The sequence below is a fragment of the Cheilinus undulatus genome, linkage group 8 (genome assembly GCF_018320785.1).
Source record: "Cheilinus undulatus linkage group 8, ASM1832078v1, whole genome shotgun sequence".
Lineage (NCBI taxonomy): Eukaryota > Metazoa > Chordata > Actinopteri > Labriformes > Labridae > Cheilinus > Cheilinus undulatus.
This window is the reverse complement of record NC_054872.1, coordinates 52,858,358-52,882,598: the sequence shown is the minus strand read 5'-3', so window position 1 is coordinate 52,882,598 and position 24,241 is coordinate 52,858,358. Positions and strand designations below refer to the sequence as shown.

Below are 24,241 nucleotides of genomic sequence, written 5' to 3'. Positions count from 1 at the left end.
CAAACAAACAAACAAACAAGCAAACAAACAAACAATCAAAAGCAAACAAACAAACAGACAGACAAACAGACAGACAAACAGACAGACAAACAAACAAACAAACAAACAAACAAGCAAACAAACAGACAGACAAACAGACAGACAGACAAACAAACAAACAAACAAACAAACAAGCAAACAAACAAACAATCAAAAGCAAACAAACAAACAGACAGACAAACAGACAGACAAACAGACAGACAAACAAACAAACAAACAAACAAACAGACAGACAAACAGACAGACAAACAAACAAACAAACAAACAATCAAGCAAACAGACAAGCAAACAAACAAACAAGCAAACAAACAAACAAACAAACAAGCAAACAAACAAACAAACAAACAAACAAGCAATCAAACAAACAAACAAACAAACAGACAGACAGACAGACAAACAAACAAACAAGCAAACAAACAGACAGACAGACAAACAGACAGACAAACAAACAAACAAACAAACAAGCAAACAAACAAACAGACAGACAAACAGACAGACAGACAGACAAACAAACAAACAAACAAACAAACAAGCAAACAAACAAACAATCAAAAGCAAACAAACAAACAGACAGACAAACAGACAGACAAACAAACAAACAAACAAGCAAACAAACAGACAGACAGACAAACAGACAGACAGACAAACAAACAAACAAACAAACATGCAAACAAACAAGCAAACAGACAAGCAAACAAACAAACAAGCAATCAAACAAACAAACAAACAAACAGACAGACAAACAAACAAACAAACAAGCAAACAAACAAACAGACAGACAGACAAACAAACAGACAGACAGACAAACAGACAGACAAACAAACAAACAAACAAACAAGCAAACAAACAAGCAAACAGACAAGCAAACAAACAAAACAAACAAGCAAACAAACAAACAAACAAACAAACAAACAAGCAAACAAACAGACAGACAGACAAACAGACAGACAAACAAACAAGCAAACAAACAAGCAAACAGACAAGCAAACAAACAAACAAGCAAACAATCAAACAAACAAACAAACAAACAAGCAAACAAACAAACAGACAGACAGACAAACAGACAAACAGACAAACAAACAAACAAAAAAGCAAATGACACAACAGTAAACACATCATATACAGTAGCTTCTTAAGTCCTGGTCTGGTTCTAGTTCTAGTCTTGGTTCAAGCTCTGGTTCTAGTTGTCATTCTAGTTCTAGTCCTGGTTCTTGTTCTAGTGTGGACAAGAGTCCTTTTCTCTACCCAGTTCTGGTTCTAGCATTTGCCCTTGTCTAGACCCTTGTACTAGTTATGGTTCTAGTTCCAATCTTACTTATAATACTGGTTCTTGCTATGATTCTATTTCTGGTTCTGATCTTGGCACTCATCCAAGTCTTGGTTCTGGTTCTAGTTCTGATACAAGACTGCTTCTAGATTTTACTCCTGCTTTAAGAGTTGACTCTTGTTCCAGTTCTAGTTCCTGTTTCTAGTTCTGGTTCTAGATTTTACTCCTGGTTTAAGAGTTGCCTCTTGTTCCAGTTCTAGTTCCTGGCTCTAGTTCTGGTTCTAGATTTTACTCCTGGTTTAAGAATTGCCTCTTGTTCCAGTTCTAGTTCCTGGTTCTAGTTCTGGTTCTAGATTGTGGTTCTTACCCGGATGAACTGCTGCAGTCGTCGGTCTCTGGTTAAAACCTCTTTGTAGAGTTTGACGGCCTTCAGGTGTCGACTGCAGAACTCTGAATAGATCTTCTTCATGTCCTCTGCAGACTGCCCTGAAAACTACAAACACAGAAAATTATTGATTATTGATTAGTTAAGTCATTATGGAATTATTGATTGATTGATTGATTGATTGGTTATGGACTATTAGGTTATTGATTCTCATGTTTAAAGAAACAGCATGTGGTCTTAAGATCATTAACTTTCAGTCTAATATGATAACAGCGTCCTCTTTAACCCCCCCCTCGTCTTTAGTCATTAAATCTTTGATAGACCCCTGGAGCTCACGTGTTGCAGCAGGAGGTCTCCGATTTGTTGGATGGTAAAGTTGGTGGAGCTGCCCTCCGTCAGCCCCTCACTCCTCCTCCTCATCAGCTCAGACAGGAAGTGCGTGTGCCACTCCAGCAGCTGGTCGAGACACGGGAACACAGAGTGAACCACGCCGGCCTCCAGAATCACCTCCTCCTGCATCCCACGCCGGTACACGCCCTCCATGATCCTCAGAGTCCGCACGTGGTGGAACTCGGTCTGGATCAGCTCTGAGAGAGAGAGAGGTCAGGTCAGAGGTCAGACGGCACGCCAGTACCACGGCCATAGCTGCCCTGAGACCAGGACCATCATCATAGCCCGCTCTGAGACCAGGACCATCACCATAGCCCGCTCTGAGACCAGGACCATCACCATAGCCCGCTCAGAGACCAGGACCACACTGAACCTATATGTGGATGTGAGATGTGGGTACCGTAGATGACGTCCTGCTGCTTGATGATGTCTTTATGGAGCGTCTGCAGGAAGTTGGGCTCTACGGCGAGACTCCAGCTGTCGGCCTGAACAGAGCTGCCCTCCACCTGCAGCTCCTCCAGCAGGGGGCTCCACCACCACTCACCTAACAACAACACAGTATAAGTGAGGGTGGAGCCAGCCTCCAGTGGCATCATTCAAATGAGTAAATAAGTATAGCTAACATAACTTCTATGACGTGACATTATCGTTTAACCAACCGTCGTCTGTCAGAGACTCCATGGAGAGAGTCCGGCTCCTGAAGTTCAGAGATTCAGTAGACTGGGACAGAATCCTCCGCAGACCCACCGAGTCCTCTGAGCCCCTAGAAGAGGGGGAGGGGCAGAATCTGTTAGTTAACAGGTAATGAGTTAAACAGCCTATCAGCAGGCAGTTCAGCCTCACCCTGCAATGTTATTGGTGGAGACACTCTTAGCGAGCGAAAGGCCGGAGCGAACCCTCCTGGAGCCGAGCAGAGACTGACGAAGACTGTCGGACGGATAAATTGCTGAGCTCGGACGCTCCTTCATCATCGGAGCTGGACACCACAGAAGAAGAAGCAGGATTAATGAGACAACCACAGAAGAAGAAGCAGGACTAATGAGACAACCACAGAAGAAGAAGCAGGACTAATGAGACAACCACAGAAGAAGAAGCAGGATTAATGAGACAACCACAGAAGAAGAAGCAGGACTAATGAGACAACCACAGAAGAAGAAGCAGGACTAATGAGACAACCACAGAAGAAGAAGCAGGATTAATGAGACAACCACAGAAGAAGAAGCAGGACTAATGAGACAACCACAGAAGAAGAAGCAGGATTAATGAGACAACCACAGAAGAAGAAGCAGGATTAATGAGACAACCACAGAAGAAGAAGCAGGACTAATGAGACAACCACAGAAGAAGAAGCAGGATTAATGAGACAGCCATCTTTTTTTTAATCTATGAAGTCAGTTATCCTGAGACACCAGTGGGGTTCATAAATTGGAACACCCCCTTCTGAGAAACTCAAATGACAAATTCATAACTGTTCTGTGGTCAATTCAGGTGTGATGTCATCTCAGCCCCACCCCAGCCGTTGCTCCACCCCTTTGTCTTTTTCTAGATTGATCTAAAGTTAGTCTGAGACAGAGGTTTCATCTGGACTGGTGTCATCCATAACTTATACAGCCGGGTTGTTTTCACAATGCATTGTGGGAAAGAATGAGTGCACCATGCTGGGAGAGGAGACAGTTAGGACAGAGACTCACTTTTGTTCCTCAGAGCCACGGTCTGCAGCGCCGAACTGTTCCTCACCATCGCCAGCTTCTGTTGCTGTGAGACAGACAGAGGACAGGTGAGGCAGAGAGACAGGTGAGACAGAGAGACAGGTGAGACAGAACGACAGATGTGTTACCCTCTGCTTCATCTTAGCACAGCTGGGTAGGCTGTCTCTGCAGCGGTTATGGATGGTGACATTACAGGCTGAGAGAGAGAGAGAGAAAAAGAGAGGTCAGTAAAAGTCTGATGCCTTAACACGCTGTCAGGTTTACCATTTTTATGAGGAGAGACCATACCAACCCCCTCAGACATCAGAGTCACCAGTTAACACAGTCACATTTCAAATCACAACACCCCATCAGCAGGGAGGATATCATAAACAGTCACCAGATAAAATGGTCATCTTTAGAACCTTAACACCTAGTCAGCAAAGAGGACATCAGACACATTGACCAGGTAAAATGGTCACCTTTTGAACCTTAACACCTGGTCTCCAGAAGGGACAGCCGACACAGTCACCAGGTAAAATTGTATTACTTTAAACCACAACACCTAGACAGCATAGAGGACATCAGACACAGTCACCATGTACCATGGTCACCTTTTGAACCTTAACACCTAGACAGCAGAGAGGACATCAAACACAGTCACTAGATAACATGGTCACCTTTTGAACCATAACACCTAGACAACAGAGAGGAATATCAAACACAGTCACCATGTAGCATGGTCACGTTTTGATCTGTAACACCTAGTCAGCAGTGGGTGGAGGCTATGATACCTACCAGGCTATCAGACGTGTCCTTATATAATTCTGATATAACCCCATTCTAAACGTCTCTGTTTGGTTTTAGAGAGCATCTTTGACAGTTTTATTTTGTAAAAGTATGTTACATCATTGGCCTCTCTCTCTATGTTTCTGCTGGTTTTTCTAACACTGCCTGTGGCACTACCCTAACATTTCCTGTCGGCTCTGCGCTTTACAGACACCCTACCAAAATAAGAGCGTCTCAGACATGTGCAGCCCGTGTTTTATCGTCATGGAAACGACACAATGTCCAGGTGACACAAACACTCTAAGAAGGAACATGTGTCCCCTTGACCCAGTTCTCAGGGTTCATCCAGGACAGCCAATCAGGATGCAGGACACGCCCACAGAGTGAGCTGTCAGAGACAATAGGAGTGTTAATCTGTCCGTGTTCATCTGTTCATTGTTTAGGAGGATTAAAGTCCATCTGTTACTCACACACGCTGTCTGTTATTGATCGTTTATATCTGAGGTCTAAATTTAGCTCTAACATCACTGTATTGATCTGATTGGTTCTTTCAGCTCTGATGGCAAACACAACATTATCATGCTGTTTAAGAATAATAGAAATGAATATATATATATATATATATATATATATATGTATAATGTTTACGTATATGATATATCTTCATATCTTTGCACATGCTCAGTAATAAGGAGTCAGAGATATGAGTATATGCGATGTGTGTGTGACATTTACACATAATTTTAAACAACCCCATTTCCAAAAAAGTTGGGTCACTGTGTGTGGGTGTAGTGTTATAGTGTGGGTGTAGTGTTATAGTGTGGGTGTAGTGTATAGTGTGGGTGTAGTGTTATAGTGTGGGTGTAGTGTTATAGTGTGGGTGTAGTGTTATAGTGTGGGTGTAGTGTTATAGTGTGGGTGTAGTGTTATAGTGTGGGTGTAGTGTTATAGTGTGGGTGTAGTGTTATAGTGTGGGTGTAGTGTATAGTGTGGGTGTAGTGTTATAGTGTGGGTGTAGTGTTATAGTGTGGGTGTAGTGTATAGTGTGGGTGTAGTGTTATAGTGTGGGTGTAGTGTTATAGTGTGGGTGTAGTGTTATAGTGTGGGTGTAGTGTTATAGTGTGGGTGTAGTGTATAGTGTGGGTGTAGTGTTATAGTGTGGGTGTAGTGTTATAGTGTGGGTGTAGTGTTATAGTGTGGGTGTAGTGTTATAGTGTGGGTGTAGTGTATAGTGTGGGTGTAGTGTATAGTGTGGGTGTAGTGTTATAGTGTGGGTATTATGTTCTGCTGTGAAACAAATATGGGTTTATGAGATTTGACCATCATTGACTTCTGTTTGTATTTACATTTACACAGCGTCCCAACTTTTTTGGAATTAAGGTTGTATATGAAGTCTATCTATGAAGTCTATCTATGGTGTGTACATATGATATGATGGTGATTGGTTACCTGGACAGCTGAGCGCCTCCTTGGCCGTGATGCTGCGGTTGCAGGAGGAACACAGCGTGGTGGAGGACACGGTAAGGGAGGTGAACAGGTGACCATTGCTGCACCGTGCCTCCCTCTCTCTCGCCTCCTTCTCCCGCTCCTTCAGACGCTCCTTCTCCTTCTGAACACAGAGAGAAAGCTCCATTAGAGTACACCTGTAGTCTGAGACATATCGACCAATCACATGCCAGCAGGCAATGGTGAAACAGAGTGGAAGACAACCACCAAGTCCTGAAAACATCCTTAATCTACCAGGGCTGAAAGAAAGACAGATCAATAAATCAACTGATCAGTCAACTGATTCATAAACCAACCAAGCAACCAACCAGTTAGCCAACCAGTCAACCGATTCATAAACCCATCAACCAATCAACTGACCAACCAACCAGTCACCCAACCAACCAACCAACCAACCAACCTACCAACTAACCAACCCAGCAATCAATCAACCAACCAACCAACCAACCAACCAACCAATCAACTGACCAACCAACCCCACCAATCAACCAACCCACCAATCAACAAACCAACCAATCCACCAACCAACCAAACAACCTTACCCACCACCCAACCAACCAACCCACCAACCAACCAACCAACCAACCAACCAACCAACCAACCCACCAACCAACCAACCAACCAACCAACCAACCGACCAACCAACCGACCAACCGACCAACCAACCGACCAACCAACCGACCAACCAACCAACCAACCAACCAACCCACCAACCAACCCACCAACCAACCAACCAACCGACCAACCAACCGACCAACCGACCAACCAACCGACCAACCAACCAACCAACCAACCAACCAACCAACCAACCAACCAACCCACCAACCAACCAACCAACCCACCAACCAACCAACCAACCAACCAACCAACCGACCAACCAACCGACCAACCAACCGACCAACCAACCAACCAACCAACCCACCAATCAACCGACGTATTAATCAATCAATCACTCAATGGATCAGTTTTTGTTCATATATTTTTCATATATCTTAAGAGGACATCAGAGACAGGTTCTTCCTGAGCACCTGTGCTTTTTTTATATGAGGAGAGACAGTCAGACGTCTCTAAAGACTGAATATACGAGGAGAGACAGACAGTCAGACGTCTCTAAAGATTGAATATTAACGTTCTGCTGCCAGTAATTCTGAATCTCTCTGTTAATGGTTGATAGAAACAAACAGCATCATCATTCAGATTTTAATTAACTCTTAGTCTGTTCAAACACACCATCATCATATTAATATGAGAATCAGCTGTTCTAAGAATCAGTAACCATGGAAACAGTGACACCATCACAGTCCAGGTTATTGTTGATGTAACTGGTTAATGAGATGAAATGGAATCAGAGGATCATGGGACTTAAAATCGAATAAATAATAAATAAATAAATAAATAAATAAATAAATAAATATGATACACTAAAAACATAAAACAAAATAAATATGATAAAATAAAACAAATCAAGTAAATATTAAACATAATAAAACAAAATATAACAAATATGATAAAATAAAATACATCAAGTAAATATTAAACATGATAAAATAAAATATAACAAATATGATCAAATAAAATACATAAATAAAAAAACAAAATTTAAAAAATTTAAAAATCATTGCAGTGAGTCTCAGAGAAACCACCTGACTGTTAATCTGCTGTATGTGTGTTTTCAGTGTCTGTTTTTAAAAATAATCCCAGGGTTTCCAGTTCAGCTCCCAGTCAGACCAGTCAGTATACTGGTCAAACAACCATGGTTCCTGTTAAAGGAATATTTCACTGTTTCAGCTTAAAGGAATATTTCACTGTTTTAGGTTATAGGATTATTTCACTGTTTCAGGTTATAGGAATATTTAACTGTTTCACATGAGATGAAACACAAAATAAACCGTCAACCTGCTCTATGAGGATAATAGAATAATAATAAATATATATTTATATGCAAACACTTTTTAATTCGAGAGATAAAGAGAGAGAGGATCAGTGTTTGGGCTGATCTGGTGACAGTCAGGGATCAGCTGATCAATAAATAAAGAACTCAGTTAGAGAGGAAATAAAGAGACCTCTGTGAGTGGGGTGGGGGGGGTCATGAGATGGAGAGAGAGGAGAGAGGGGAGAGAGAGGAGAGAGAGGAGAGAGGGGAGAAAGACAGAGACAAGACAGAGTTCATTGAAGACTTTAAGAATCAGGTCTTTACAAAACATTAAGAAACATTTAGCTATAGAACATTTAGAACAGCTATAGAACATGTAGGACAGCTATAGAACATGTAGGACAGCCATAAAACATGTAGGACAGCTATAGAACATTTAGAACAGCTCAAGAACATGTAGGACAGCCATAGAACATGTAGGACAGCTATAAAACATGTAGGACAGCTATAGAACATTTAGAACAGCTCAAGAACATGTAGGACAGCCATAGAACATGTAGGACAGCTATAAAACATGTAGGACAGCTATGGAACATGTAGGACAGCTAGAGAACATGTAGGACAGCCATAAAACATGTAGGACAGCTATGGAACATGTAGGACAGCTATTGAACATGTAGGACAGCTATAGAACATGTAGGACAGCTATAAAACATGTAGGACAGCTATGGAACATGTAGGACAGCTATAAAACATGTAGGACAGCTATGGAACATGTAGGACAGCTATAAAACATGTAGGACAGCTATGGAACATGTAGGACAGCTATAGAACATTAAGAAAAGCTATAGAACATGTAGGACAGCCATAAAACATGTAGGACAGCTCTTGAACATTTAGGACAGATATGGAACATGTAGGACAGCTATGGAACATGTAGGACAGCTATAGAACATGTAGGACAGCTATTGAACATGTAGGACAGCTATGGAACATGTAGGACAGCTATAGAACATGTAGGACAGCTATTGAACATGTAGAACAGCTATGGAACATGTAGGACAGCTATAGAACATGTAGGACAGCTATTGAACATGTAGGACAGCTATGGAACATGTAGGACAGCTATGGAACATGTAGGACAGCCATAAAACATGTAGGACAGCTATGGAACATGTAGGACAGCTCTTGAACATTTAGGACAGATATGGAACATGTAGGACAGCTATGGAACATGTAGAACAGCTATGGAACATGTAGGACAGCTATTGAACATGTAGGACAGCCATAAAACATGTAGGACAGCTATAGAACATTTAGAACAGCTCAAGAACATGTAGGACAGCCATAGAACATGTAGGACAGCTATAAAACATGTAGGACAGCTATGGAACATGTAGGACAGCTAGAGAACATGTAGGACAGCCATAAAACATGTAGGACAGCTATGGAACATGTAGGACAGCTATTGAACATGTAGGACAGCTATAAAACATGTAGGACAGCTATGGAACATGTAGGACAGCTATAAAACATGTAGGACAGCTATGGAACATGTAGGACAGCTATAGAACATTAAGAAAAGCTATAGAACATGTAGGACAGCCATAAAACATGTAGGACAGCTCTTGAACATTTAGGACAGATATGGAACATGTAGGACAGCTATGGAACATGTAGGACAGCTATGGAACATGTAGGACAGCTATAGAACATGTAGGACAGCTATTGAACATGTAGGACAGCTATGGAACATGTAGGACAGCTATAGAACATGTAGGACAGCTATTGAACATGTAGAACAGATATGGAACATGTAGGACAGCTATAAAACATGTAGGACAGCTATGGAACATGTAGGACAGCTATGGAACATGTAGGACAGCTATGGAACATGTAGGACAGCTATAGAACATGTAGGACAACTACTGAACATGTAGGACAGCTATAAAACATGTAGGACAGCTATGGAACATGTAGGACAGCTATAGAACATTAAGAAAAGCTATAGAACATGTAGGACAGCTATGAAACATGTAAGACAGCTATACAACATGTAGGACAACTATAGAACATGAAGAACAGCTATCGAACATGTAGGACAGCTATAGAACATGTAGGACAGTTATACAACATGTAGGACAGCTATGGAACATGTAGGACAGCTATAGAACATGTAGGACAGTTATACAACATGTAGAACAACTATAGAACATGTAGGACAACTATAAAACATGTAGGACAGCTATAGAACATGTAGGACAGCTATAGAACATGTAGGACAGCTCTAGAACATGTAGGACAGCTATAGAGCATGTAGAACAACTATAGAACATGTAGGACAGCTATAGAACATGTAGGACAGCTCTAGAACATGTAGGACAGCTATAGAGCATGTAGAACAACTATAGAACATGTAGGACAGCTATAGAGCATTTAGGACAGCTATAGAACATGTAGGACAACTATAGAACATGTAGGACAGCTATAGAACATGAAGGACAGCTACAGAACATATAGGACAGCTATAGAACATTAAGAAAAGCTATAGAACATGTAGGACAGCCATAAAACATGTAGGACAGCTATGGAACATGTAGAACAGCTATGGAACATGTAGGACAGCTATTGAACATGTAGGACAGCTATAGAACATGTAGGACAGCCATAAAACATGTAGAACAGCTATGGAACATGTAGGACAGCTATAGAACATTAAGAAAAGCTATAGAACATGTAGGACAGCCATAAAACATGTAGGACAGCTCTTGAACATTTAGGACAGATATGGAACATGTAGGACAGCTATGGAACATGTAGGACAGCTATGGAACATGTAGGACAGCTATGGAACATGTAGGACAGCCATAAAACATGTAGGACAGCTATGGAACATGTAGGACAGCTCTTGAACATTTAGGACAGATATGGAACATGTAGGACAGCTATGGAACATGTAGGACAGCTATGGAACATGTAGGACAGCTATGGAACATGTAGGACAGCTAGAGAACATGTAGGACAGCCATAAAACATGTAGGACAGCTATGGAACATGTAGGACAGCTATTGAACATGTAGGACAGCTATAGAACATGTAGGACAGCTATAAAACATGTAGGACAGCTATGGAACATGTAGGACAGCTATAAAACATGTAGGACAGCTATGGAACATGTAGGACAGCTATAAAACATGTAGGACAGCTATGGAACATGTAGGACAGCTATAGAACATTAAGAAAAGCTATAGAACATGTAGGACAGCCATAAAACATGTAGGACAGCTCTTGAACATTTAGGACAGATATGGAACATGTAGGACAGCTATGGAACATGTAGGACAGCTATAGAACATGTAGGACAGCTATGGAACATGTAGGACAGCTATAGAACATGTAGGACAGCTATTGAACATGTAGAACAGCTATGGAACATGTAGGACAGCTATAGAACATGTAGGACAGCTATTGAACATGTAGGACAGCTATGGAACATGTAGGACAGCTATTGAACATGTAGGACAGCTATGGAACATGTAGGACAGCCATAAAACATGTAGGACAGCTATAGAACATGTAGGACAGCTATTGAACATGTAGGACAGCTATGGAACATGTAGGACAGCCATAAAACATGTAGGACAGCTATGGAACATGTAGGACAGCTCTTGAACATTTAGGACAGATATGGAACATGTAGGACAGCTATGGAACATGTAGAACAGCTATGGAACATGTAGGACAGCTATTGAACATGTAGGACAGCCATAAAACATGTAGGACAGCTATAGAACATTTAGAACAGCTCAAGAACATGTAGGACAGCCATAGAACATGTAGGACAGCTATAAAACATGTAGGACAGCTATGGAACATGTAGGACAGCTAGAGAACATGTAGGACAGCCATAAAACATGTAGGACAGCTATGGAACATGTAGGACAGCTATTGAACATGTAGGACAGCTATAAAACATGTAGGACAGCTATGGAACATGTAGGACAGCTATAAAACATGTAGGACAGCTATGGAACATGTAGGACAGCTATAGAACATTAAGAAAAGCTATAGAACATGTAGGACAGCCATAAAACATGTAGGACAGCTCTTGAACATTTAGGACAGATATGGAACATGTAGGACAGCTATGGAACATGTAGGACAGCTATGGAACATGTAGGACAGCTATAGAACATGTAGGACAGCTATTGAACATGTAGGACAGCTATGGAACATGTAGGACAGCTATAGAACATGTAGGACAGCTATTGAACATGTAGAACAGATATGGAACATGTAGGACAGCTATAAAACATGTAGGACAGCTATGGAACATGTAGGACAGCTATGGAACATGTAGGACAGCTATGGAACATGTAGGACAGCTATAGAACATGTAGGACAACTACTGAACATGTAGGACAGCTATAAAACATGTAGGACAGCTATGGAACATGTAGGACAGCTATAGAACATTAAGAAAAGCTATAGAACATGTAGGACAGCTATGAAACATGTAAGACAGCTATACAACATGTAGGACAACTATAGAACATGAAGAACAGCTATCGAACATGTAGGACAGCTATAGAACATGTAGGACAGTTATACAACATGTAGGACAGCTATAGAACATGTAGGACAGCTATAGAACATGTAGGACAGTTATACAACATGTAGAACAACTATAGAACATGTAGGACAACTATAAAACATGTAGGACAGCTATAGAACATGTAGGACAGCTATAGAATAAATAGGACAACTATAGAACATGTAGGACAGCTATAGAGCATGTAGAACAACTATAGAACATGTAGGACAGCTATAGAACATGTAGGACAGCTCTAGAACATGTAGGACAGCTATAGAGCATGTAGAACAACTATAGAACATGTAGGACAGCTATAGAGCATTTAGGACAGCTATAGAACATGTAGGACAACTATAGAACATGTAGGACAGCTATAGAACATGAAGGACAGCTACAGAACATATAGGACAGCTATAGAACATTAAGAAAAGCTATAGAACATGTAGGACAGCCATAAAACATGTAGGACAGCTATGGAACATGTAGGACAGCTATGGAACATGTAGGACAGCTATTGAACATGTAGGACAGCTATAGAACATGTAGGACAGCCATAAAACATGTAGAACAGCTATGGAACATGTAGGACAGCTATAGAACATTAAGAAAAGCTATAGAACATGTAGGACAGCCATAAAACATGTAGGACAGCTCTTGAACATTTAGGACAGATATGGAACATGTAGGACAGCTATGGAACATGTAGGACAGCTATGGAACATGTAGGACAGCTATGGAACATGTAGGACAGCCATAAAACATGTAGGACAGCTATGGAACATGTAGGACAGCTCTTGAACATTTAGGACAGATATGGAACATGTAGGACAGCTATGGAACATGTAGGACAGCTATGGAACATGTAGGACAGCTATGGAACATGTAGGACAGCTATGGAACATGTAGGACAGCCAAAAAAACATGTAGGACAGCTATGGAACATGTAGGACAGCTCTTGAACATTTAGGACAGATATGGAACATGTAGGACAGCTATGGAACATGTAGAACAGCTATAGAACATGTAGGACAGCTATTGAACATGTAGGACAGCTATGGAACATGTAGGACAGCTATGGAACATGTAGGACAGCTATGGAACATGTAGGACAGCTATTGAACATGTAGGACAGCTATGGAACATGTAGGACAGCTATGGAACATGTAGGACAGCTATGGAACATGTAGGACAGCTATTGAACATGTAGGACAGCTATGGAACATGTAGGACAGCTATGGAACATGTAGGACAGCTATTGAACATGTAGGACAGCTACTGAACATGTAGGACAGCTATAGAACATGTAGGACAGCTATGGAACATGTAGGACAGCTATGGAACATGTAGGACAGCTATAAAACATGTAGGACAGCTATGGAACATGTAGGACAGCTAAAGAACATGTAGGACAGCTATGGAACATGTAGGACAGCTATAGAACATGTAGGACAGCTATAAAACATGTAGGACAGCTATGGAACATGTAGACCAGCTATGGAACATGTAGGACAGCTATAGAACATTAAGAAAAGCTATAGAACATGTAGGACAGCCATAAAACATGTAGGACAGCTATTGAACATGTAGGACAGCTATGGAACATGTAGGACAGCTACTGAACATGTAGGACAGCTACTGAACATGTAGGACAGCTATGGAACATGTAGGACAGCTATGGAACATGTAGGACAGCTATGGAACATGTAGGACAGCTATGGAACATGTAGGACAGCTACTGAACATGTAGGACAACTACTGAACATGTAGGACAGCTACTGAACATGTAGGACAGCTATGGAACATGTAGGACAGCTATGGAACATGTAGGACAACTACTGAACATGTAGGACAACTACTGAACATGTAGGACAGCTATGGAAAATGTAGGACAGCTATGGAACATGTAGGACAGCTATTGAACATGTAGGACAGCTATAAAACATGTAGGACAGCTATGAAACATGTAAGACAGCTATACAACATGTAGGACAACTATAGAACATGTAGGACAGCTATAGAACATGTAGGACAGCTATAGAACATGTAGGACAGTTATACAACATGTAGGACAGCTATAGAACATGTAGGACAGCTATAGAACATGTAGGACAGCTATAGAACATGTAGGACAGTTATACAACATGTAGAACAACTATAGAACATGTAGGACAACTATAAAACATGTAGGACAGCTATAGAACATGTAGGACAGCTATAGAACATGTAGAACAGCTATAGAAAAAATAGGACAACTAAAGAACATGTAGGACAGCTATAGAGCATGTAGAACAACTATAGAACATGTAGGACAGCTATAGAGCATGTAGAACAACTATAGAACATGTAGGACAGCTATAGAACATGTAGGACAGCTCTAGAACATGTAGGACAGCTATAGAGCATTTAGGACAGCTATAGAACATGTAGGACAACTATAGAACATGTAGGACAGCTATAGAACATGAAGGACAGCTACAGAACATATAGGACAGCTATAGAACATGTAGGACAACTATAGAACATGTAGGACAACTTAAGAACATGTAGGACAACTATAGAACATGTAGGACAGCTATAGAACATGTAGGACAGCTATAGAACATATAGGACAGCTATAGAACATATAGGACAGCTATTGAACATGTAGGACAACTATAGAACATGTAGGACAGCTATGGAACATGAAGGACAGCTAGAGAACATGTAGGACAGCTATAGAGCATGTAGGATAGCTATAGAACATGTAGGACAGCTATAGAACATGTAGGACAGCTATAGAACATGTAGGACAGCTATGGAACATGTAGGACAGCTTTGGAACATGTAGAACAGCTATAGAACATGTAGGACAGCTATGGAACATGTAGGACAACTATAGAACATGTAGGACAGCTACAGAACATTAAGAAAAGCTATAGAACATGTAGGACAGCCATAAAACATGTAGGACAGCTATTGAACATGTAGGACAGCTATGGAACATGTAGGACAGCTATGGAACATGTAGGACAGCTACTGAACATGTAGGACAGCTATGGAACATGTAGGACAGCTATGGAACATGTAGGACAGCTATGGAACATGTAGGACAGCTATGGAACATGTAGGACAGCTACTGAACATGTAGGACAACTACTGAACATGTAGGACAGCTACTGAACATGTAGGACAGCTATGGAACATGTAGGACAGCTATGGAACATGTAGGACAACTACTGAACATGTAGGACAACTACTGAACATGTAGGACAGCTATGGAAAATGTAGGACAGCTATGGAACATGTAGGACAGCTATTGAACATGTAGGACAGCTATAAAACATGTAGGACAGCTATGGAACATGTAGGACAGCTATGGAACATGTAGGACAGCTATGGAACATGTAGGACAGCTATGGAACATGTAGGACAGCTACTGAACATGTAGGACAACTACTGAACATGTAGGACAGCTACTGAACATGTAGGACAGCTATGGAACATGTAGGACAGCTATGGAACATGTAGGACAACTACTGAACATGTAGGACAACTACTGAACATGTAGGACAGCTATGGAACATGTAGGACAGCTATGGAACATGTAGGACAGCTATTGAACATGTAGGACAGCTATAAAACATGTAGGACAGCTATGAAACATGTAAGACAGCTATACAACATGTAGGACAACTATAGAACATGTAGGACAGCTATAGAACATGTAGGACAGCTATAGAACATGTAGGACAGTTATACAACATGTAGGACAGCTATAGAACATGTAGGACAGCTATAGAACATGTAGGACAGTTATACAACATGTAGAACAACTATAGAACATGTAGGACAACTATAAAACATGTAGGACAGCTATAGAACATGTAGGACAGCTATAGAACATGTAGAACAGCTATAGAAAAAATAGGACAACTATAGAACATGTAGGACAGCTATAGAGCATGTAGAACAACTATAGAACATGTAGGACAGCTATAGAGCATGTAGAACAACTATAGAACATGTAGGACAGCTATTGAACATGTAGGACAGCTCTAGAACATGTAGGACAGCTATAGAGCATTTAGGACAGCTATAGAACATGTAGGACAACTATAGAACATGTAGGACAGCTATAGAACATGAAGGACAGCTACAGAACATATAGGACAGCTATAGAACATGTAGGACAACTATAGAACATGTAGGACAACTTAAGAACATGTAGGACAACTTTAGAACATGTAGGACAGCTATAGAACATATAGGACAGCTATTGAACATGTAGGACAACTATAGAACATGTAGGACAGCTATGGAACATGAAGGACAGCTAGAGAACATGTAGGACAGCTATAGAGCATGTAGGATAGCTATAGAACATGTAGGACAGCTATAGAACATGTAGGACAGCTATAGAACATGTAGGACAGCTATAGAACATGTAGGACAGCTATGGAACATGTAGGACAACTATAGAACATGTAGAACAGCTATAGAACATGTAGGACAGCTATGGAACATGTAGGACAACTATAGAACATGTAGGACAGCTACAGAACATCTAGGACAGCTATAAAACATGTAGGACAGCTATAGAACATGTAGGACAGCTATGGAACATGTAGGACAGCTATGGAACATGTAGGACAGCTATAGAACATGTGGGACAGCTATAGAACATGTAGGACAGCTATAGAACATGTAGGACAGCTATGGAACATGTAGGACAGCTATTGAACATGTAGGACAGCTATGGAACATGTAGGACAGCTATGGAACATGTAGGACAGCTATTGAACATGTAGGACAGCTACTGAACATGTAGGACAGCTATAGAACATGTAGGACAGCTATGGAACATGAAGGACAGCTATGGAACATGTAGGACAGCTATAAAACATGTAGGACAGCTATGGAACATGTAGGACAGCTAAAGAACATGTAGGACAGCTATGGAACATGTAGGACAGCTATAGAACATGTAGGACAGCTATAAAACATGTAGGACAGCTATGGAACATGTAGGACAGCTATGGAACATGTAGGACAGCTATAGAACATTAAGAAAAGCTATAGAACATGTAGGACAGCCATAAAACATGTAGGACAGCTATTGAACATGTAGGACAGCTATGGAACATGTAGGACAGCTACTGAACATGTAGGACAGCTACTGAACATGTAGGACAGCTACTGAACATGTAGGACAGCTATGGAACATGTAGGACAGCTATGGAACATGTAGGACAGCTATGGAACATGTAGGACAGCTATGGAACATGTAGGACAGCTACTGAACATGTAGGACAACTACTGAACATGTAGGACAGCTACTTAACATGTAGGACAGCTATGGAACATGTAGGACAGCTATGGAACATGTAGGACAACTACTGAACATGTAGGACAACTACTGAACATGTAGGACAGCTATGGAAAATGTAGGACAGCTATGGAACATGTAGGACAGCTATTGAACATGTAGGACAGCTATAAAACATGTAGGACAGCTATGGAACATGTAGGACAGCTATACAACATGTAGGACAGCTATAGAACATGTAGGACAGCTATAGAACATGTAGGACAGCTATAGAACATGTAGGACAGTTATACAACATGTAGGACAGCTATAGAACATGTAGGACAGCTATAGATCTTGTTGTACAGCAATAGAACATCTAGTACACCTATAGAACATGTAGGACAGCTATAGAACATGTAGGACAGCTCTAGAACATGTAGGACAGCTATAGAGCATGTAGAACAACTATAGAACATGTAGGACAGCTATAGAACATGTAGGACAGCTCTAGAACATGTAGGACAGCTATAGAGCATTTAGGACAGCTATAGAACATGTAGGACAACTATAGAACATGTAGGACAGCTATAGAACATGAAGGACAGCTACAGAACATATAGGACAGCTATAGAACATGTAGGACAACTATAGAACATGTAGGACAACTTTAGAACATGTAGGACAACTATAGAACATGTAGGACAGCTATGGAAAATGTAGGACAGCTATAAAACATGTAGGACAGCTATAGAACATATAGGACAGCTATTGAACATGTAGGACAACTATAGAACATGTAGGACAGCTATGGAACATGAAGGACAGCTAGAGAACATGTAGGACAGCTATAGAGCATGTAGGATAGCTATAGAACATGTAGGACAGCTATAGAACATGTAGGACAGCTATAGAACATGTAGGACAGCTATAGAACATGTAGGACAGCTATGGAACATGTAGGACAGCTATGGAACATGTAGGACAGCTATAGAACATGTAGGACAGCTATGGAACATGTAGGACAGCTATTGAACATGTAGGACAGCTATAGAACATGTAGGACAGCTATAAAACATGTAGGACAGCTATAGAACATGTAGGACAGCTATGGAACATGTAGGACAGCTATGGAACATGTAGGACAGCTATAGAACATGTGGGACAGCTATAGAACATGTAGGACAGCTATAGAACATGTGGGACAGCTATAGAACATGTAGGACAGCTATGGAACATGTAGGACAGCTATAGAACATGTAGGACAGCTACAGAACATCTAGGACAGCTATAAAACATGTAGGACAGCTATAGAACATGTAGGACAGCTATGGAACATGTAGGACAGCTATGGAACATGTAGGACAGCTATAGAACATGTGGGACAGCTATAGAACATGTAGGACAGCTATAGAACATGTAGGACAGCTATAAAACATGTAGGACAGCTATGGAACATGAAGGACAGCTATAAAACATGTAGGACAGCTATAGAACATGTAGGACAGCTATAAAACATGTAGGACAGCTATAGAACATGTAGGACAGCTATAAAACATGTAGGACAGCTATGGAACATGAAGGACAGCTATGGAACATGTAGGACAGCTATAAAACATGTAGGACAGCTATGGAACATGTAGGACAGCTATAGAACATGTAGGACAGCTATAAAACATGTAGGACAGCTATGGAACATGTAGGACAGCTATAAAACATGTAGGACAACTATGGAACATAAAGGACAGCTATAAAACACGTAGGACAGCTATGGAACATGTAAGACAGCTATAGAGCATGTAGGACAGCTATAGAACATGTAGGACAGCTATAGAGCATGTAGGACAGCTATAGAGCATGTAGGACAGCTATAGAACATGTAGGACAGCTATGGAACATGAAGGACAGCTAGAGAACATGTAGGACAGCTATGGAACATGTAGGACAGCTATGGAACATGTAGGACAGCTATGGAACATGAAGGACAGCTATAGAACATGTAGGACAGCTTTGGAACATGTAGAACAGCTATAGAACATGTAGGACAGCTATGGAACATGTAGGACAACTATAGAACATGTAGGACAGCTATAGAACATGTAGGACATCTTTGGAACATGTAGGACAGCTATTAAACATGTAGGACAGCTATGGAACATGTAGGACAGCTATGGAACATGTAGGACAGCTATGGAACATGTAGGACAGCTATTGAACATGTAGGACAGCTATGGAACATGTAGGACAGCTATGGAACATGTAGGACAGCTATTGAACATGTAGGACAGCTACTGAACATGTAGGACAGCTATAGAACATGTAGGACAGCTATGGAACATGAAGGACAGCTATGGAACATGTAGGACAGCTATAAAACATGTAGGACAGCTATGGAACATGTAGGACAGCTAAAGAACATGTAGGACAGCTATGGAACATGTAGGACAGCTATAGAACATGTAGGACAGCTATAAAACATGTAGGACAGCTATGGAACATGTAGACCAGCTATGGAACATGTAGGACAGCTATAGAACATTAAGAAAAGCTATAGAACATGTAGGACAGCCATAAAACATGTAGGACAGCTATTGAACATGTAGGACAGCTATGGAACATGTAGGACAGCTATGGAACATGTAGGACAGCTACTGAACATGTAGGACAGCTACTGAACATGTAGGACAGCTATGGAACATGTAGGACAGCTATGGAACATGTAGGACAGCTATGGAACATGTAGGACAGCTATGGAACATGTAGGACAGCTACTGAACATGTAGGACAACTACTGAACATGTAGGACAGCTACTTAACATGTAGGACAGCTATGGAACATGTAGGACAGCTATGGAACATGTAGGACAACTACTGAACATGTAGGACAACTACTGAACATGTAGGACAGCTATGGAAAATGTAGGACAGCTATGGAACATGTAGGACAGCTATTGAACATGTAGGACAGCTATAAAACATGTAGGACAGCTATGAAACATGTAAGACAGCTATACAACATGTAGGACAACTATAGAACATGTAGGACAGCTATAGAACATGTAGGACAGCTATAGAACATGTAGGACAGTTATACAACATGTAGGACAGCTATAGAACATGTAGGACAGCTATAGAACATGTAGGACAGTTATACAACATGTAGAACAACTATAGAACATGTAGGACAGCTATAGAGCATGTAGAACAACTATAGAACATGTAGGACAGCTATAGAGCATGTAGAACAACTATAGAACATGTAGGACAGCTATAGAACATGTAGGACAGCTCTAGAACATGTAGGACAGCTATAGAGCATTTAGGACAGCTATAGAACATGTAGGACAACTATAGAACATGTAGGACAGCTATAGAACATGAAGGACAGCTACAGAACATATAGGACAGCTATAGAACATGTAGGACAACTATAGAACATGTAGGACAACTTAAGAACATGTAGGACAACTATAGAACATGTAGGACAGCTATAGAACATGTAGGACAGCTATAGAACATATAGGACAGCTATAGAACATATAGGACAGCTATTGAACATGTAGGACAACTATAGAACATGTAGGACAGCTATGGAACATGAAGGACAGCTAGAGAACATGTAGGACAGCTATAGAGCATGTAGGATAGCTATAGAACATGTAGGACAGCTATAGAACATGTAGGACAGCTATAGAACATGTAGGACAGCTATAGAACATGTAGGACAGCTATGGAACATGTAGGACAGCTTTGGAACATGTAGAACAGCTATAGAACATGTAGGACAGCTATGGAACATGTAGGAAAACTATAGAACATGTAGGACAGCTACAGAACATCTAGGACAGCTATAAAACATGTAGGACAGCTATAGAACATGTAGGACAGCTATGGAACATGTAGGACAGCTATGGAACATGTAGGACAGCTATAGAACATGTGGGACAGCTATAGAACATGTAGGACAGCTATAGAACATGTGGGACAGCTATAGAACATGTAGGACAGCTATGGAACATGTAGGACAGCTATAGAACATGTAGGACAGCTACAGAACATCTAGGACAGCTATAAAACATGTAGGACAGCTATAGAACATGTAGGACAGCTATGGAACATGTAGGACAGCTATGGAACATGTAGGACAGCTATAGAACATGTGGGACAGCTATAGAACATGTAGGACAGCTATAGAACATGTAGGACAGCTATAAAACATGTAGGACAGCTATGGAACATGAAGGACAGCTATAAAACATGTAGGACAGCTATAGAACATGTAGGACAGCTATAAAACATGTAGGACAGCTATAGAACATGTAGGACAGCTATAAAACATGTAGGACAGCTATGGAACATGAAGGACAGCTATGGAACATGTAGGACAGCTATAAAACATGTAGGACAGCTATGGAACATGTAGGACAGCTATAGAACATGTAGGACAGCTATAAAACATGTAGGACAGCTATGGAACATGTAGGACAGCTATAAAACATGTAGGACAACTATGGAACATAAAGGACAGCTATAAAACACGTAGGACAGCTATGGAACATGTAGGACAGCTATGGAACATGAAGGACAGCTAGAGAACATGTAGGACAGCTATAGAGCATGTAGGACAGCTATAGAACATGTAGGACAGCTATAAAACATGTAGGACAGCTATGGAACATGTAGGACAGCTATAAAACATGTAGGACAGCTATGGAACATGTAGGACAGCTATGGAACATGAAGGACAGCTAGAGAACATGTAAGACAGCTATAGAGCATGTAGGACAGCTATAGAACATGTAGGACAGCTATAGAGCATGTAGGACAGCTATAGAGCATGTAGGACAGCTATAGAACATGTAGGACAGCTATGGAACATGAAGGACAGCTAGAGAACATGTAGGACAGCTATGGAACATGTAGGACAGCTATGGAACATGTAGGACAGCTATGGAACATGAAGGACAGCTATAGAACATGTAGGACAGCTTTGGAACATGTAGAACAGCTATAGAACATGTAGGACAGCTATGGAACATGTAGGACAACTATAGAACATGTAGGACAGCTATAGAACATGTAGGACATCTTTGGAACATGTAGGACAGCTATTAAACATGTAGGACAGCTATGGAACATGTAGGACAGCTATGGAACATGTAGGACAGCTATAGAACATGTAGGACAACTATAGAACATGTAGGACAGCTATAGAACATGTAGGACAACTATAGAACATGTAGGACAGCTATAGAGCATGTAGGACAGCTATAGAGCATGTAGGACAGCTATAGAACATGTAGGACAGCTATAGAACATGTAGGACAGCTATAGAGCATGTAGGACAACTATAGAACATGTGGGACAGCTATAGAACATGTAGGACAGCTATAAAACATGTAGGACAGCTATGGAACATGTAGGACAGCTATGGAACATGTAGGACAACTACTGAACATGTAGGACAGCTACTGAACATGTAGTACAGCTACTGAACATGTAGGACAGCTATGGAACATGTAGGACAGCTATTGAACATGTAGGACAACTATGGAACATGTAGGACAGCTATGGAACATGTAGGACAGCTATAAAACATGTAGATCGCTACTGAACATGTAGGACAGCTATAAAACATATAGGACAGCTACTGAACATGTAGGACAGCTATAAAACATGTAGGACAGCTATAGAACATGTAGGACAGCTATAGAACATGTAGGACAGTTATACAACATGTAGGACAGCTATAGAACATGTAGGACAGCTATAGAACATGTAGGACAGCTATAGAACATGTAGGACAGTTATACAACATGTAGAACAACTATAGAACATGTAGGACAACTATAGAACATGTAGAACAGCTATAGAATAAATAGGACAACTATAGAACATGTAGGACAGCTATAGAGCATGTAGAACAACTATAGAACATGTAGGACAGCTATAGAACATGTAGGACAGCTCTAGAACATGTAGGACAGCTATAGAGCATGTAGAACAATTATAGAACATGTAGGACAGCTATAGAACATGTAGGACAGCTATAGAGCATTTAGGACAGCTATAGAACATGTAGGACAACTATAGAACATGTAGGACAGCTATAGAACATGAAGGACAGCTACAGAACATATAGGACAGCTATAGAACATGTAGGACAACTATAGAACATGTAGGACAGGTATAGAACATGTAGGACAGCTATAGAACATATAGGACAGCTATAGAACATATAGGACAGCTATAGAACATGTAGGACATCTTTGGAACATGTAGGACAGTTATGGAACATGTAGGACAGCTATAGAACATGTAGGACAGCTCTAGAACATGTAGGACAGCTATAGAGCATTTAGGACAGCTATGGAACATGTAGGACAGCTATGGAACATGTAGGACAGCTATAGAACATGTGGGACA

At 40.9% G+C, this 24,241-nt stretch overlaps 1 protein-coding gene across 1 annotated transcript in view; it reads right to left on the bottom strand.

Annotated features, from left to right (window-relative positions):
- LOC121513936 (rho guanine nucleotide exchange factor 2-like) overlaps positions 1 to 24,241 on the bottom strand; it is a 42,950-nt gene that overhangs the window by 11,532 nt on the left and 7,177 nt on the right. The window contains exons 2-9 of the mRNA XM_041793966.1: positions 6,008 to 6,167; positions 3,919 to 3,986; positions 3,773 to 3,836; positions 2,925 to 3,057; positions 2,741 to 2,844; positions 2,482 to 2,625; positions 2,028 to 2,278; positions 1,674 to 1,799 (exon numbers count right to left, since the gene is read on the bottom strand). Coding sequence (XP_041649900.1) covers positions 1,674 to 1,799; positions 2,028 to 2,278; positions 2,482 to 2,625; positions 2,741 to 2,844; positions 2,925 to 3,057; positions 3,773 to 3,836; positions 3,919 to 3,986; positions 6,008 to 6,167 — 1,050 coding nt within the window. The remainder of the gene's footprint in view (positions 1 to 1,673; positions 1,800 to 2,027; positions 2,279 to 2,481; positions 2,626 to 2,740; positions 2,845 to 2,924; positions 3,058 to 3,772; positions 3,837 to 3,918; positions 3,987 to 6,007; positions 6,168 to 24,241) is intronic.